Raw genomic sequence first — 14,399 nt, forward strand, 5'->3', positions numbered from 1 at the left:
CAACGCAGTGGACGTCCTCCTAACGTACAAGTTTGTTTGTACTCACCTGGTATATCTATGGTCCGAACGTAGCTAGTTCTTCGAGTCTTGAGCACCGCGAAGTTCCCCTCAAACTACTCCAGGTTTAACTTCTCTGGTCGTTCATTTCCAATGCAAAAGATAGCCAGTCCACTCAGCCTCTTCTTTGGTCCCACTAACGTTAGGTTATAAACCGAGTCGATGCAGCCTCTCTGATACATAGAACGTCCGACTAGCTAGGTTTTGAGCTGAAAGAGTGTCCTGCAGTCACAACTGTGACAGGTTTTATTGTCACAAACAGTAGAAAGGCCTTACACACCTCACTGAAAGTAGAAGTTTTTAAGTAAATGTAGAAGTCGCCCTGCTGGGAGCTCCACCACAAAGTTTGTTACTCAAAGTCAGCATTTTGTATTTTAGCTAGGACCAGCATGCACCTGTTTTCACCGGTTTTCGGTTTGTTTTGACGCAACAACGTGGGTGTGTTTGATTTGATTAGCATGCGCGCCGGGTGGTGCATTAAATCAGTTTTTACCAAGTTTTTTACCTTACACTAAATATTCTATAAATCTGAACCGTTTATGTCTACAAAATACTTCGTACGTTTTACACTTAATGTAAAAAACTTCAAATGTAAAACTTTTCATGAACTTTCGTTGTTTTGAACCACTTTTTTTTTTTTTTACTGTAAATACCTTGAGTGAAGGCGATTTATAACTCATACCAGCCTCTACAACAAAACATACAAAACTACCAGAAGACTGACAGCACTACCGTCTGAGTGGCAGATTTGTAGACTGAGTATAGGAGCCAGTTGACGCCAGTGTTAACACTAAGCCTGATGTATTGATCTGTTGGCTGCAGCCATGGATGTATTAAACATATGACCAGCTCCCAGAGAAAAACCCGCATCCAGGGAATATCATATAACTGTCCACTAAGCCACAGAATAGACTGCAACACAAGTGCTGCTCGGTGCTGTTGGACAAAGAATCCAAGTAGGAAATTATTATCCTGATTAGTAAGACTTTATATTTAATCTGTCTATAAATAAAACATGTTTTATAAATAAAAAAACACACAAAAATGTTTTTTTTTGGGCACATCGAACCAAGACAAGCCCCAATAAACATATTTGGACTTGATTCTAATTTCCTAGAGAATATAATATAATATCAAAATAATTAAATGAATAATTTCCAATGTTTACAAACCGTCATAATTCATCATGACATCATGACAACTGAACTGAGCCCATATTTAAACCCTAATGTCTAAACTCTAATCCTCTGGCACTGTTTAAGAGCATCTTATGGGACGTAGCACATCTAAGCCGATGAGCCCAGATCTATGTGGCAGGACTCCACCTGCTGGTTGTCAAGGAGAGCTACACTACAAGTACATTTTATTTTTTACTTTTTTAACTGCAGTTTCAAAACTTAGGAATCATCAGAACGTATAGATAGCTGTATGACTGATATGCAGATGTACATTTTTATAAAATATTGCTTAACTTAACTTGAATGTGTGACTAATAACGAATGGGCGTTGTGAAAAGAACAACATACATTAACATTAAAATACTGGGTTGGCATTTAACTACATGTTACATGAATGTTGCATGGAACTGACCTGTCTATTTTAGGTGAAGAGAAAGAGAGGGGGAGGGGCTAATGAGCCACAAGGGATGACAGTTGACACATTTATGTAATCGTATGTAATATGTAAATATGTATATGTCTTCAATATAACCATATCCCTTAAATGCGAACATGTGCTGTATGAATTTGCTTTGACATGATGCTAACTTTCTCAGAATTAAATAATTGTAACCATAACAATTGTTACAAACCTGATGTCCTTTTTTCTCCCGATGTACATCACACATGTTTTGGTTCAATGATAATAAATTATAAATGGTTCTGACTAAGCTATCTAATAAGTAGGCTACTTAGAACTTCAGCCTAACCACATATTTAAAACAGCTGTTCGACCAATGACCAGAGGGGGGCAGTAATACGCCCATGTATAGTCTACTCTGCCGGAAATGAAGGAAACGAAAAACTGGCCAATCGATACAGGGCAGGCAGCTCTACTGTTGACACCACACCAGCGGGGAGACGATTCTAGTCGGGTAACTTTGTACCATTAGTTTACATATTGCAGACGTGGGTGTTTTTACTGATATTGATACTGTAATTAAATATCTATCTCTGTGTGTCTCTTTTCTCAGTTGACTCGTCATGGAGCGATGCTTTAGGTAGGAAGAGCACAGGAAAACGCTTAACTAACGTTAAGCCACTAGCTTCTCTTGTTTACAATATGCTTCAGTGCCACTTAGCTTTCTGTGGTGCCTTATATAAATGGCTTAAATGAAAGGATTTTATTACACATAGCTTCAAAGGGAACAGTTGCGTTAGATAACAGTTTTAGCTCGCTGACAATGCTCTATTATGTGTTTTGGCTAGCTCCGCTGGAGAGAGCGCGATGCCGAACTCCACTTAATAATTTAGCAATTTAAAGGTCCCCGTAACAAGCTAGAACGTCTTATAATATATCACTCAATTGCTTTTATAAGGCAATAATACATTGAATTGACAGATTTTGTGTTGAGAATGTGCCAAGAATACGAAGCATAAAGCCTTGCTATAATATTGTGCTGCTTTGACTGCATGCCATGCCTAATTTCCATGAGTTAGTTGTGGCTTAAACAAGGGATTCTCCATTTCTCTTAAAGTAGAAGAGTTAGTTTCTTCAGCTTCTGATTCTCACATATGGCTAGAACCACTGAGCGCATCTGTCTGTGTATGTCTGGAATGTGTATGTGTCTACTGGTTTATGAAACCCAGTCTGTTAATATAAATATGTTGTTTTTAATGTGGTTTTCTGTCAGAAGACCCTTCTTTAAGAGAGACATTTTCTCTGCCTTGCTCCATTTATTCACAACTACCTCTCATCTTGTCCTTCCTGAAGTGTCAGCAGGGATGGTTCTGGTCTTTGCTCCCCACCTCCTCCAGCATCACCTCCTCCTTGTCCTCACATCGTCCCTTCTCCTCGTCATCCCCCTCCCATTCCTCCCTCCTTCCCCCCGTCAGCCCTGACTGCTCCTCCTCGACAAGGAAGGCTGAGCCTTGCGGGAGCCATGGTGGACGTCAGTAAGTGGCCCCTGTTCTCTCTGCTGAGCACTGAGGAACTAGCCACAGTCCGACAGGCCTGTGTCTTTGGAACCTCTGCTAATGAAGCCATCTACATCACACATGGCAATGAGGTGAGGAGTGTGTGTGAGGCACCAGTATATCCTGCCTCTTTTGAAAGTCTTCATTTATCTAAATTTAAAGCCTTTAAAATAAACATCTCACCAAGTCCACCTCTGCTACAAAACACTGCAGGAAACCTTGTTTTCATTCTCCTTATGACTGAAATGTCCCCATACCACTATTAGTAGACCCCTATAACACCATGTAAGCCGGAATGTTACACAAGTCGGTTGTTACACTCTATTGTTGTACCTACATATTTGTATTTAGTTTGCGTCACATTGTGTTCTTGGATTTCTCTGTACCTTTTCTGTGCCTGTGTTTGGTTACTGGTAACAAAAACCTTTTTATATTAAGGTGTGTGTGTGTGTGTGTGTGTGTGTGTGTGTGTGTGTGTGTGTGTGTGTGTTATTCCCAGGTATTTGTGATTGGGTTAAACAGCAGTAGCTGCCTTGGTACAGGAGACAGTCTGAGCACCGTTGTGCCAAAGAAACTGGACTTCCTGCAGGGAAAGAAGGTAGTTAGCCTGAGCTATGGAAGCGGGCCTCATGTCCTACTGGCCACAGAGGGTAGGTACTTGCTTGTGTCATCTGACCTGTAGCTATGGCTCCTTTCACAGAAATGTAATGAGCTTAGAATCTGGATTCGTGAGCCACTGACTCTTCTGATCTTGACCTGTTGTGTTTATTTATTGCAGATGGACAGCTGTTTGCTTGGGGGCACAATGGCTACAGTCAACTGGGGAATGGGAATACCAACCAGGGTGTGTCCCCGTTGCTGATCACCGCCAACCTACAGAACAAGAAAGTGAGAGAAGTGGCGTGTGGCTCACATCACTCCATGGCCCTCACTCAGGATGGAGAGGTAACCGTTATTTCCATAACTCTGTAACTTTCATCATCATTAACGGAGTTAAAATAAAAAATAAAAATTAAATATAATTTTACAGTGTGGCTGGGTTGGCTCAGTTGGTAGAGCAGGCGCACATATATAGAGGTTTACTCCTCGACGCAGTGGCCGCGGGTTCGACTCCGACCTGTGGCTCTTTGCTGCATGTCATTCCCCTTCTCTCTCCCCTTTCATGTCTTCATCTGTCCTGTGGAATTAAAGGCCTAAAATGCCCCAAAAAATAATCTTTAAAAAAAAAATAATATAATTTTACATTACGTTAACCATGGAATGGGAACGGCATATTTACCTTACAGTTACATATATGTTTGTGTTTCATGTTTACTTTTAGATGGGTCACTTGAAAACCATGACGTAGTCAACTCCTGCTCTGCTTGTTGCAGACTAAGCAGCTTATCTTTAACCCCAAGGCATTAAACCGTGTGTGTGTGTGTGTGTGTGTGTGTGTGTGTGTGTGTCAGGAAAGACAGTGTTGTGTAAATATTATATGTAACAAATTGTCTCAGGATTACTCACACATAGCTCTTTCTTACCACCTAAGAAATATGAAAGTGAAATCACATCAGACTTAAATCCGAAAGCCATGAAGCCATATGAAAACATTACATCATTGTAAAGTTGTCTTTCAATTGTGCTACAACTGTTACAATTTGACTGTGTTGCATCCCTGGTCCTGACCGGCCTTCCTTGCCCCTCCAGGTCTTCGCTTGGGGTTATAACAACTGTGGCCAGATCGGCTCAGGCTCCACAGCCAACCAGCCCTACCCCAGGAGAGTCACCGGCTGCCTGCAGGGCAAGACTGCTGTTGGCATCACATGTGGACAGACCTCCTCCATGGCTCTGATCGACAACGGAGAGGTTAAAATGGCATTACATGAAATCCTATTGATCCCATTAAGGAAATCTGAACTTTATACAGTAAAGTTGTTCATGTTTATCTAGGTTTATGGCTGGGGCTACAATGGTAATGGACAGCTGGGTATTGGAAACAATGGAAACCAGCTGACACCTTGTCGCCTCGCTGTACTCCAAGGGCTGTGTATGCAACAGGTGAGACGGCAACTTAATGCTGTGTAGGGATGTTGTGTATGCCAGGGTTGTTCATCACATACTAGTCTCTATGCATGACTCCTTCACAGATTATTCCCTGTATTCCAGATTGTATCAGGCTACAGCCACTGCCTGGCACTAACAGACGAAGGGCTGCTGTATTCCTGGGGAGCAAACACCTACGGTCAACTGGGAACTGGCAACAAGAACAACCACCTCAGCCCTGTACAAATCATGGCTGACAAAGAGAGGTAGGGGGAGAAGGAGGGGCTGATTTTCCTTGTATTCTGAGAATAAACAGGCACATTCTTCCCATCCTGTTAAGACTTCAACTTCCTGTTTCCTGTCCCCATTTCCTCCCTCTGTACCTCAGCTTCCCCTCCTGTTGTCAGTGGGCATAAGGAACTCGTCATAGGATTGTTCCTTCATAAACAATGACTATCCTGCCCGTTTTTCTTGTTGTGGCTATAACACAATATTAACAGTTTCCATGTGATTCTATACTTAAAATTGAAAGCATGCCAATTTGTTAACACATCTCTCACTTAACAGGATTGTAGAGGTCGCAGCATGCCATTCAACACATACTTCAGCAGCCAAGACCCAAAGCGGGCAGGTACATATGCAATTAATCTAGTGTACTATGGCACCATATGTATTTAGTTCATACATGAGTGGATTTGTGCAGTGTTATCCATTCCTGATAAGATTAGAGCTTATCCTGATCGCAGCCACCTTTTATACTATGTGCATACAGTATTTTGTTTGTATTCTTTGTTCCCTTGTTCCCTTGTCTTGGATATTATTTCAGTTTTAGGTCATAGCTAATCCGCCAGAGAACACTGACATGTTTATTTTTCAGCTGTACAATGTCCCGCTCAGTGCATATCTCGGTCACAACGCTTTAATATTAACGATGGCTCTGTTCTATCCTCACTAAGTGTCTCAGTAAGCCATGATAGTGTGACAGAACTGCCTCTGATTTGTGTCATACAACGATGATGTTTGTGATTTGGCTGCAAGTAACAAGGTTTACCTCCCAGGTGTATATGTGGGGTCAGTGTCGGGGTCAGTCCATCATCGTTCCACACCTCACACACTTCAGCAACACCGACGACGTCTTCGCCTGCTTCGGCACACCCTCCGTCATGTGGAGGCTCATGTCTATGGGTGAGAGAGAGATTATTTTGCTAATGTAAATCTGTTTTTAAAACATAACTTGAATAAGGGGATGAAGCTTGATTATTGTGTTCTGCGTTATTTCAGAGCATGATGGCTTCATGACTGTTGCAGAGGCTCTGAAGAAAGAGTTTGACAATCCAGAAACGTCTGATCTGAAATTCAGCGTTGACGGCAAGTGCATTCACGTTCACAAAGCTGTGCTGAAGATCAGGTGCGTGTGTCCATGTGCATTTAAGGCATAACCAAAAAGTAATCATGATAAATCAATGACAGCATTTCTTTTTCCATACCCAGCCATATATACAGTGTAGATGAGGTCTTTTGTTTCGAGTAGGTGTGAGCATTTCCGGTCCATGTTTCGCTCCCAGTGGACGGAGGATCAGCAGGAGGTGATAGAGATCGGCCAGTTCTCCTACCCCGTCTACAGATCCTTCCTGCAGTTTCTCTACACAGACACCGTTGACCTTCCACCTGAGGACGCCATCGGTTAGCACGCATACAGTTGTCAAATACTGTGTTTTCTCATTTGTATGTCTTCTATTTATTTCCTTCACCTGTGTGCGTTTGTGTGTTGGCTGCAGGCCTGTTGGACCTGGCCACCTCTTACTGTGAAAACCGGCTGAAACGTCTGTGTCAGCAGATCATCAAGAGAGGCATCACTGTCGGAAACGCCTTCACCCTGCTGTCTGCCGCCATACGATATGACGCAGAGGTACAATATACACTGACATACTGTATACCACAATACTGTAATGCCTGGGTGTAATGATTCACCCTACTTTTACAATTTCATTATTTTTTCATATACTTGACAATAAGTCTGAATTTGAAGCAACTGCATACATTGGATAGGATTGGATCTGAACTTTCCATCAAATAGTAATGATGTAAGAATCCATTACTGCAGTCAACAAATTCTCTTATAAAGCCAACACTTTTTTTATAAATCACAGTAGCATTTCTCCTGGCAAGACGATAAAAAATTAGCCTCCCGTCTTGTAACACCTGATTTGAAGTTCCACAGAATAAGGTGACACCCAGTGAACACACAGTGAACTACATGAACAATATTACATGCACCTCTATTCTAGAAATGGCTCCTACACTGTACTGTGTTATACATGAAGGATCAGAGGGATCGTGTCAATTTTTTTATATTACATAATGTATATTCTAATCCTATCTCATATCATTTGTCTTTTTTCTAGGACCTGGAATTGTTTTGTTTTAGGTTTTGTGTAAACCATCTGACTCAGGTGACTCAGACTGGAGCCTTCTGGCAGGTGGATGGAGCAATGCTCAAGGAGTTTATCAGCAAAGCTAGCCGTTGCGGAGCCTTCAAGAACTAAGCGATACTCTTATAAACTATATTCTGACCAAGTGGATGTGGTTGTGCTCCGACTGTAGCAGCAGAGCTAAAAAAAAAAATTAAAAAAAATAAAACATAGGTCTGATCACATTCCTAAGAGAAAGCTTTAAATATTTACCTTGGCACATAAGCAGCATCATTTACAAGATGGGCTGGAATTGAAGCTGCATTATCGATGGATCTGGAGTCAGCACTTTGGCCAATTCCTGTGGAGTCGCTCAACAAAGTCATGGCACCTTTCTCTGTCGCACTGCATTGTATTCCTGACGGGCTGTATGTATACTTGAACTCATTTTTCTCTGCCATGTTCTGACATGTCTTCCTTTACTTCTGGAAAAGTAAATATGGACGACCAAATACCTTGAAGGAATAAAAAACAACTATTTCAGTTGTTAGGGACCTGAAAGAGATGTATAGTTATAAGAGCTTTGATAACTAACTTAACACTGGCCAGGATATTAATACCACTGTACTGAAACACATCTTTGAGTTACATCTGCTTTCCATTTTTTTTTTAATCATTTGCAGTCTTTGTGTTTAGGAAAAAGAAACTCTTGGATGTTGAACCTTTGAAATGTAATGTTAACCCTTGAAGCTATTGAGTTGATGAAGTGAAGCTGAGTCCCATTTTAAGCCATCAACATGCTGTACCCAATTGATCCAGATGCTACTGTGTCATTGTTATGGGTCACTTCGTTGGTTATTGTAATTGTTCTCTTAGCTGGTGTTCTGTACATTTTGGAAGTTCAAAACCATTATGGGATGTAGGATGATTTGTTTTATACTCAAGTCTGTTTTCATTTCCTGTGTTTATTCTGCCTGACTTGGAATTTCGCTTTTTGGCACTTTTAAGAAACTACAGTCGCTTCTTTGTCATATGCAGTAAAATATTAACAGTTCAAATCATTTAAAATGCTGTGAAAGGGAAGACTAGAAAACGGAGTTAAAATATGTTGCACTAGAAAGCAACAGTAAACACTGAGTCACGGTTACGTTAACTAGCAGCTTTTTATCCTTCCTTCCCGAGTGTAAAAGTTGTAAAAATGTATCTAATGCAGATTTATGTTGCAGACACTGTATATTCCAAGGATTACCTTATATTCCTTTTTAAACTGGGCGCTTTAACAAACAAACTCCTTCACGGAAACTGTTTAAATCGGCTCGTGTTTGCTAATGTTATTTGGGCAACACAGCAGACTCAGGAAGACCAAAGTATTCCGTAATTCCTTGGTCATTTCTCACGCTTTCTGCAGGTTTTTCTGTAGATACAGTAAAAATCCACAAAGCGCTGCAAGCTAAAGCAATATGAACACTTTAGATGTTTAATTTATATTCTATTATGTTATTGGGCTTATGACCCAAAAATGCCTGCATGTCCTAGTTTTTATTTTCTGTTGCATCACTGGGTGTTGTAGGAAAGCGTTTGGTGTTATTGTCCAGGTCAGCTGACCGCTGAGATCAGTTTCTGTTTCTTGTTAGGTTTCGATTTCTTGATGCACTCAGACGCTTGAAAGAACCATTTCAGTTCTCTGTTTATTATTAAAGCACAGTATTATTCAGGTTAGAAAACAATTACAAATGCATTGAGGTTAGGTTTGTGTGGCAGGTAATGCCTTAGTGGAATGAGGAGCAGGTTTACAGTCTTGTTTTATATGAAAAGCAAACTTGATTGTTTTGTCCAGTGTATTAAGATTAAAGTATATTTTTATTGCTTTGGTAATCTATTATTTACGTAGGACAAGTGTATAGAACTGCTGGTAATTTGGTTTCAGTTCCACCTGTAACACAATGGTTTACCTTGAGGTGATCAGCATTACAATATTGGGATTTTTGCTGTTACATAACTGACAATTTTTTTTTATATTTAGTTATGGACTTACATGTTTCTGTGAAGAAATAAATAACTCAAACTCTGCTTTGCTTCCATATAATGCATATTTTACACTAACATAGTCCCTTATTAATTCATTATTTTTGTGTACATATGGGATTAGACTTCACACAGTTAAAATCATGTCTTATTTCTTATCATTGCAGTGATTCTTTGCATTTAATTTTGTTTCATCATACCAAAGTAGCTAACTCTTCAATCTTCATAGGGTATTAACAGCAGCAGTTACTGTATATGTGATAGTGTGCTGCCACCTAGTGGAGCAAATTGATATTTAACAAACCACTCGTTGTTCCGCCCTCTTCGTTACGTCAGAGGTTTTTGCGGAAATAACGCGAAAGTTATCAAGCCGATAGGAACCAGGATGAGAACAGATGTGCTGTTTTTATTTGTTTATGCAAATAAGAATTTTGGTTCGCCCGTAAGGCTTTTATTTTGAAGCAGATTATGAAATAGTGATCACCTGTCTTGCCTCAGAAGCCCCACAGGTCAACATCACTGCCGCTTAAACGCTTCTCATCTTGCTAGTTGCACTTGTCTTATTGGAAACCAGGACAAGATATTAGTTTCGCTAGCTGGCGGACTGAATGGAGGAAAGCGAGATAAGGAACCGAGCCGATCCGGGCCATACCATGCCAGGTGGAGATAAAAGGGACAGTATGACCCAGACTGAAAGCAGAATAGGCCTACAGGGTGAGCCAACTGGAGAGAGAAATAGTTCATGTTATGGCTTAAATATATACAGGCTGTGGGTTTCTGTTCGGTCATAAAGCAGGGGATTTATGAGAGAGTACTGACGGGGATAGTTCTCCTATGCAGCCTAACATAGCAGCTACGACTTTTCATAGAGTGAATGAAAGCAGTGTGTGTCAATCATCAGGATTATCTCAAAGGAAATTACCATATGGTAATATACTTAATTGTACGTTACGTGTATTAGCTCTATTGGTCTAGACTAGTGAGGCTGAAAGTGGAGTGAAATGCCTAACATTTAGCTGACGCTTTTATCCAAAGCGACTTACAATTGCTATATGGAGCAACTAGGGGGTTAAGTGTCTTGCTCAGGGACATATTGGTTGATGTAGCGCAGGGGAATCGAAACCGCCTCTCCCACACCAAAGGCATGTGTCATATCCACTGCGCCACCACCGCCGAAGAGAATTGTGTTATGATTAGGCCTCACTGGAGAACAATCCAGATCCTGTCTATTTACAACTCCTACATTTTCAAACGTTTAGCTCTAGTGTACCCTGTATGCTGGCAGTTTTGAACTTATTACACCAAAAAAAGTACAATTCAGTTACTTCATCTGTTCTAAGAAATGGAGTCAACCCTAAATTACAGTAGTGCTATGGGTATAGTCATTTTTGGTGGTAAAGATGAGATGTTAGATGCATGGTCATTACAATAAGCCATAGTTTTTCAGAATAAGATAATGGGATAGAGCCTGCTTTTGCTGCTGTAACTATTTTACTGCAGTTTGAAGACGTGAAAGCAGCCTGAGGCGACCTTGAACCCCTGCTCTCCTTCACATACATGACTTTGTTCCCACACCAGCCAGATTGATTACACCTGCACAAGGATATTTTGTAGCAAAGCAAGGACAATATCTTTTTATTGTCCCTCTTGCAGGTCATGGCCCCAGGCTATCAAAGGTAAACCTGTTTACCTTGTTGAGCTTATGGATGGAGCAGTTCCCACAGGAGCAACGTCAAGAGGATCACCACAGTGAGGTTGGTGTACAAAACGTACAGAGTCCATATAGAATAAAATGCTAAGTTTGGGGTCAAATCGACACTACAGTGAGTTGTAGTAACACCCAGTAACGGACTGGGTTAACAAACAGCCCTGGCATTTGCAACACACCGGCCCTATTTTTGTCAATAACCTAGCTTGGAAATAAAGTAAATTTGTCTTCCGAGTGAATCTTTCCACGCACCTCGCAGCAGTACAATCTAGAAATATTTGTGGCTGCATGCATAAAATAACTTATCAAAATTAACTAACGACATTATCAGTAGTGGTCCATAGGGGGGCGGGCCTTCTGGCATTTGCCCAAATTCCAGATGGCCAGTCTGTCACTGGTAACACCCCAGCATACTCCCTGTTAAGTAATAAAATGTGCTGTGTTCCAGATCCGCAGGATGGGTCTGGTGGTGGTGCGGGACAGTAAGGTGGTGGGACTCCACTGTTCAGGACCCGAGCTCCACGCAGGACAGGCAGCCATTATCCACCATGGCGCCTGCCTGGCTGACTGTCAGTTGTACTTTTCTAGGAGACCCTGTGCCACCTGCCTCAAAATGATCATCAATGGTGAGGAGAGAGGGAAGGACTTTAGATACTAGATTCTATACAAAGAGGTTGAGAAATTAGAGGCCACAGTATTTACAGAAACATCACTAAATGACCAATTCTTTACTTTTAAAATAATCCCATTCATGATCCATTTTGAGTTCTATATGTTGATCCCTGAACAGAGAAAGATGTCTGTCCGAGGGATTATTGCCTCTTAATATTTCAACTCTAAATGGACTGAAATTGCTCGTTTCAAAGATTGAGTTGCAACAGCTATTCCTATAGTCATGACCAAGTGTGCAAGTGTGGCGAGGTTCACCAGAAAGTGAATTGAATGAAAGAACCGACAACGGCACCTAGTATTTCCTAGGGTCAAAGTATACCAAATGTTTTGATTTTGATTAGGCAAAATAAAAGGCAGGGGCTGAAACTGCTCAAATAAGCACTTGATAAAATTGTGTAAATCGCAATTATCAATAAAAACACCTTGATATAAATACAAAGTTTCAAAAACAATATAAATCCAGCCCAAAGTAACCTAAATAAACCAGACCAAGCTGAAGCCACTTGTGGAGAGGCAGGCTACCTCACAGCAAAGTGGTGCAGTCTAAATTGTGTCCCAGCACACTTACTCACATGCAGAAAAGTGAAGGGACCCCCACAGTGCTTCAAACTGAAGGGAATCAACTACAAATGACTGTTTAATGTAGAAATGTGCAATGGTTTTCTTTTCACATACCTGGGGCAACAAACACCAGCCAAAACTACAGCAGGGACAGATCAGGAAGCAGAAGGAGAGCAAAGGAACACAGGTGTCTTATATATCCTAGCCCTAATGAGGGGGTTGGCCAGGGGAAGGGGTCGGGTCAAGGCTGCATTCAACACTACTATATATTTACTTTCCCTTAGGGGAGCATTCCCCACTACACAAGGTTCTAAGGTCTTAGTGACTACTAGCTATTTTCAAAGTAGTGAGTTACTAAATGGGGTTGTATCATTTTGTGCAAATATATAAACCCCATCCTGCTTCCTTTCCCAACCCACTTTTTATATAACCTGTCTTTTATAGTGTATGTTAAAGGGGCAGTCGAGCATGTTGTCCAGATGCTGTCACACTGTTGTAAATTGCAGGATATTACAATCATACTGACCTATTAGAAATGAGCACTGAGCTGAACTTTGGAACGCTTGGCTCCACCTCCGCTGGGAAAAATGGAACAGTAACTGGATACAAATACTGTTTTCTCTTCTCTAGCTGGAGTCAGTCAGATCTCCTTCTGGCCCGGAGACCCCGAGGTCAGCATGCTGAGGTCCACCTCTGCAAAGCACTCAAGCTCCCACAGTCCACCTGAGTGCATCACAGAGGATGCTGCGTTGGACGCCGTGGCAGCGGAGAAGCTGAAATCCAACAGCCGTCCCCACATCTGCGTGCTGCTGCAGCCGCTGGCGCCCGGCCTGGCGCAGTTTGTTGATGAGACGTCCAGAGAGTGTGATTTCATAGAGAGAATGATTGATGATGAACCGGGGCTGAACACAGACACACTCTTCCACAGGTACTGTACTGTACCTACCTATCTTTGCATTTCAGTTTCATTGGTTGTGTTGCATATTAAATAGGAGAAATTCCTGCTTTCCAGAGAGCGGACAAGGCTCCTGAAGGATTTTTCCAGACAGCTCCTGGTCAGGACGTCTCAGCAGCACCGGGAGATTTTGACCCACATGGGTCTGGAGAACTTCTGTGTGGAGCCGTACTTCTCCAACCTAAGACACAACATGAGGGAGCTGGTGGAGGTTCTGGCTACTGTGGCTGCTGCGGTGCCGCTGCAACACTACGGCTTCTACAGGTGAGAAACACTCACAGTTTCTCACTTGTTTGCCAATCCCAGCTGTTTATTGGTTGTTGATTGTGTTGTTCCTGTAACCCAGGGAACAGCATTCAACCTCTGAGCCAGCACTAGCCAGCTCACTGCCTCCGCATCACGAGGGACTATCCCAAGAAGTGGCTCGCCATTGCATCATCCAGGCCAGGCTGCTGGCTTATAGAACAGGTCGGTGTTTGTCACACACATATCCTGTTTTGGGTCAGACTGAACTAAAAGAGCAGCGTTCCTGTCAGTTTGTCACCAGCTTCTTATGTGCAAAACTGTCATTTTCATTCCAGAGGACCCTAAGGTGGGTGTGGGTGCTGTCATCTGGGCCAAGGGACCATCGGTGAGCCCACCTTTCTTCCCATTGCTTTGATTTGGCTATTTTACAGCCAGGCTAGCTGTTTTCTACTGGTTTCCTGTATCTATGCTAAAGGATATTTTATGCTTCTGCGTCAACGCCACGTTGTAGCTACGGCGTCGCTCCTACGGCTTCCCTTTTCGGAGTTCTGCGTTGGGGGTTGCTTTGCATCGCGGTGCATTTCACCGCCATAACGCTAGGGGGT

The 14,399-nt window shown here is 42.0% G+C and overlaps 3 protein-coding genes across 10 annotated transcripts in view; 2 read left to right on the plus strand and 1 right to left on the minus strand.

Moving 5' to 3' along the window:
• Positions 1-6,368, minus strand: part of LOC116044400 (fibroblast growth factor 14-like) — a 75,596-nt gene extending 69,228 nt beyond the window's left edge. Inside the window, exon 1 of one of the 3 annotated variants that reach the window (XM_035998412.1) lies at positions 6,268-6,368. The gene's annotated coding sequence lies outside the window, so the exon portion shown is untranslated. Of the gene's footprint in view, positions 1-46; positions 493-6,267 lie in introns of those variants that run through there. The other 2 variants (XM_031291530.2, XM_031291531.2) reach the window with 2 other exon arrangements.
• On the plus strand, positions 13-9,082 carry rcbtb1 (regulator of chromosome condensation (RCC1) and BTB (POZ) domain containing protein 1). 5 transcript variants are annotated; one of them, XM_031291519.2, is made up of 14 exons: positions 13-30; positions 2,249-2,275; positions 2,989-3,283; positions 3,691-3,841; positions 3,970-4,136; positions 4,881-5,039; positions 5,124-5,231; positions 5,340-5,482; positions 5,784-5,847; positions 6,275-6,401; positions 6,498-6,624; positions 6,748-6,899; positions 6,995-7,125; positions 7,622-9,082. In XM_031291519.2, the coding sequence occupies exons 2-14, from the start codon at positions 2,259-2,261 to the stop codon at positions 7,760-7,762; spliced, it is 1,782 nt and encodes a 593-aa protein (XP_031147379.1). In that variant the 5' UTR covers positions 13-30; positions 2,249-2,258; the 3' UTR covers positions 7,763-9,082. The 5 variants fall into 5 exon arrangements, with proteins under 5 accessions (XP_031147379.1, XP_031147377.1, XP_031147381.1 ...); XM_031291517.2 differs by lacking the exon at positions 13-30 and adding an exon at positions 2,049-2,149; XM_031291521.2 differs by lacking the exons at positions 13-30; positions 2,249-2,275 and adding an exon at positions 2,081-2,149.
• A 924-nt stretch (positions 9,083-10,006) lies between these two features.
• cdadc1 (cytidine and dCMP deaminase domain containing 1) overlaps positions 10,007-14,399 on the plus strand; it is a 6,614-nt gene continuing 2,221 nt past the window's right edge. Inside the window, exons 1-7 of one of the 2 annotated variants that reach the window (XM_031291523.2) lie at positions 10,007-10,366; positions 11,306-11,406; positions 11,809-11,986; positions 13,224-13,521; positions 13,606-13,812; positions 13,895-14,016; positions 14,130-14,179. In XM_031291523.2, coding sequence (XP_031147383.1) covers positions 10,261-10,366; positions 11,306-11,406; positions 11,809-11,986; positions 13,224-13,521; positions 13,606-13,812; positions 13,895-14,016; positions 14,130-14,179 — 1,062 coding nt within the window. In that variant the 5' untranslated portion in view covers positions 10,007-10,260. Of the gene's footprint in view, positions 10,367-11,039; positions 11,407-11,777; positions 11,987-13,223; positions 13,522-13,605; positions 13,813-13,894; positions 14,017-14,129; positions 14,180-14,399 lie in introns of those variants that run through there. The other variant, XM_035998410.1, reaches the window with a different exon arrangement.

This window comes from Sander lucioperca, chromosome 24, assembly GCF_008315115.2.
Source record: "Sander lucioperca isolate FBNREF2018 chromosome 24, SLUC_FBN_1.2, whole genome shotgun sequence".
Classification (NCBI taxonomy): domain Eukaryota; kingdom Metazoa; phylum Chordata; class Actinopteri; order Perciformes; family Percidae; genus Sander; species Sander lucioperca.